At 60.9% G+C, this 1,550-nt stretch overlaps 1 protein-coding gene across 1 annotated transcript in view; it reads right to left on the bottom strand.

The window, feature by feature from the left end:
• The window catches only part of ARID3C (AT-rich interaction domain 3C), a gene marked incomplete at its 5' end in the record, with an annotated part of 30,007 nt that overhangs the window by 5,287 nt on the left and 23,170 nt on the right, over nt 1-1,550 (bottom strand). Inside the window, one exon of the mRNA XM_019518290.1 lies at nt 61-1,016. Coding sequence (XP_019373835.1) covers nt 865-1,016 — 152 coding nt within the window. The remainder of the gene's footprint in view (nt 1-60; nt 1,017-1,550) is intronic.

Genomic DNA, 1,550 nt, shown 5'->3' with positions numbered 1-1,550 from the left:
GTGTGTGTGTGTGTGTGTGTGTGTGTGTGTGTGTGTGTGTGTGTGTGTGTGAGCGCACACCTGTCACATGGAAGGCATCACACATGCCTGGATGGTGCTGTGCACATGTGCGTGTGTAAGAGGGCTAGCACCCCGTGTGAGAGGGGGGAAAATGGGGTGGGTGTGACAGGGAAGGAGGTGTGTGTGTGTGTGTGCATGTGTGTGTGTGAGGTGGGGGGGTGTGCCTGCACCAGAGAGGTCATCATGTGTGTTTGCACATGTATGACAGGCAGGGAAGGACAGCATGCATGTGACAGGGGTTGGTAAGGGGATTATATGTGTGGGCATCACGGTGAAGAGACTGCATGTGCGTAACATCTTGTGCATGAGTGTGTGTGTGTGCATGTAGGGGAGGACACTGTGGGCAGGGGTGCGACAGTGAGGACAGAGGGTATGCATGATCATGCCCTGTGGGGAGGCGTGGCACAAAACAAGCCTGGCCATCACATGAGCGTGCAAGGGCAGCCCAGGAGCTTCTCACAGGGTGGAAGGGCACACGTGTGCCATGCAGGGCACAGGCGTGTGGCTCCCTCCACCCCACTATGCCTCAGCTCAGTCCTCAAGCAGCTGAAGGCACCGCCAGCCCTGACCTGGCCCCGGGCAGTGGACACAGAGCCCCCAGCCTGGCAGCAGGCCCCTGGCCCAGGCAGGTGGGGAAGGAGGTGGCAGAGGCGAGTGGGTGAAGGCAGCAGCCTGGCAAGCGACCACGGTGTCCCTGCAGCAGGGCGGCAGCAGGTGCTCCACCGGCACAGCTCAGAGGTTTTTCGTCCTCGGGGGCAAGGGAGGATGGGGTGTGGGGGCTGGGGCTGGCGGTCCCCCCCGCGCTCACGGCGAGGTGCTGGCGGGAGTGTGGCTGTGGGAAGAGGTTGACAGCAGCTGGTTCTGGGAGGGCGCTGGGCTCGCCTGCCCATGGGTGTTGCCCCCGCCGGCGCTGCCGGGGGCTCCGGGCACCGCTGGCCGGCGAGCGAACAGGACACCTGCGGGCAAACACATGGGTTATGGGAGCTCTGGCAAGGCCCCATGGTGCAGCCTCAGGTCCCCGAGCAGGGAACCCCTCTGCATGCCCTCCCCACCAGCCCTGTCCTACCCCCCAGCTCGCCCCACCTGGGCCTGGTGCTTGGGGAAGGGGTGAAGGGCAGTGGGCCGGATGCAGGGGTTGTTTATCCAGCCTGACCTTTGCAGGGAGTTAAATATTTAACTGCTGTCAGAGCCAGTGTCAGGATTTAATTGGGACAGCTCAGCGGGGTGGGGAGGCGGCTGCAGGGGGCCGCAGGGTGACCCATTTAGCCCAGATGAGAAACACACATGCACACACCACACACTTGCACACAAACATACACACACATATATGCACATGCATGCACACACACACTGGTAAGCACACACGTGCCTACACGTGCGCACACACACGTCCTTAGACGTGCATACATGTACACAGGTACATACATATGCACACACACGCGCACATGTGCACACATGCATATGCATACACACAGCCATATGTGCATACA

The sequence above is a fragment of the Gavialis gangeticus genome, unplaced genomic scaffold (assembly GCF_001723915.1).
Source record: "Gavialis gangeticus isolate Ggan-Ray unplaced genomic scaffold, GavGan_comp1, whole genome shotgun sequence".
NCBI lineage: Eukaryota > Metazoa > Chordata > Crocodylia > Gavialidae > Gavialis > Gavialis gangeticus.
Note: the sequence above shows the minus strand (reverse complement) of the source record. Positions and strands in the feature narration are given on the sequence as shown.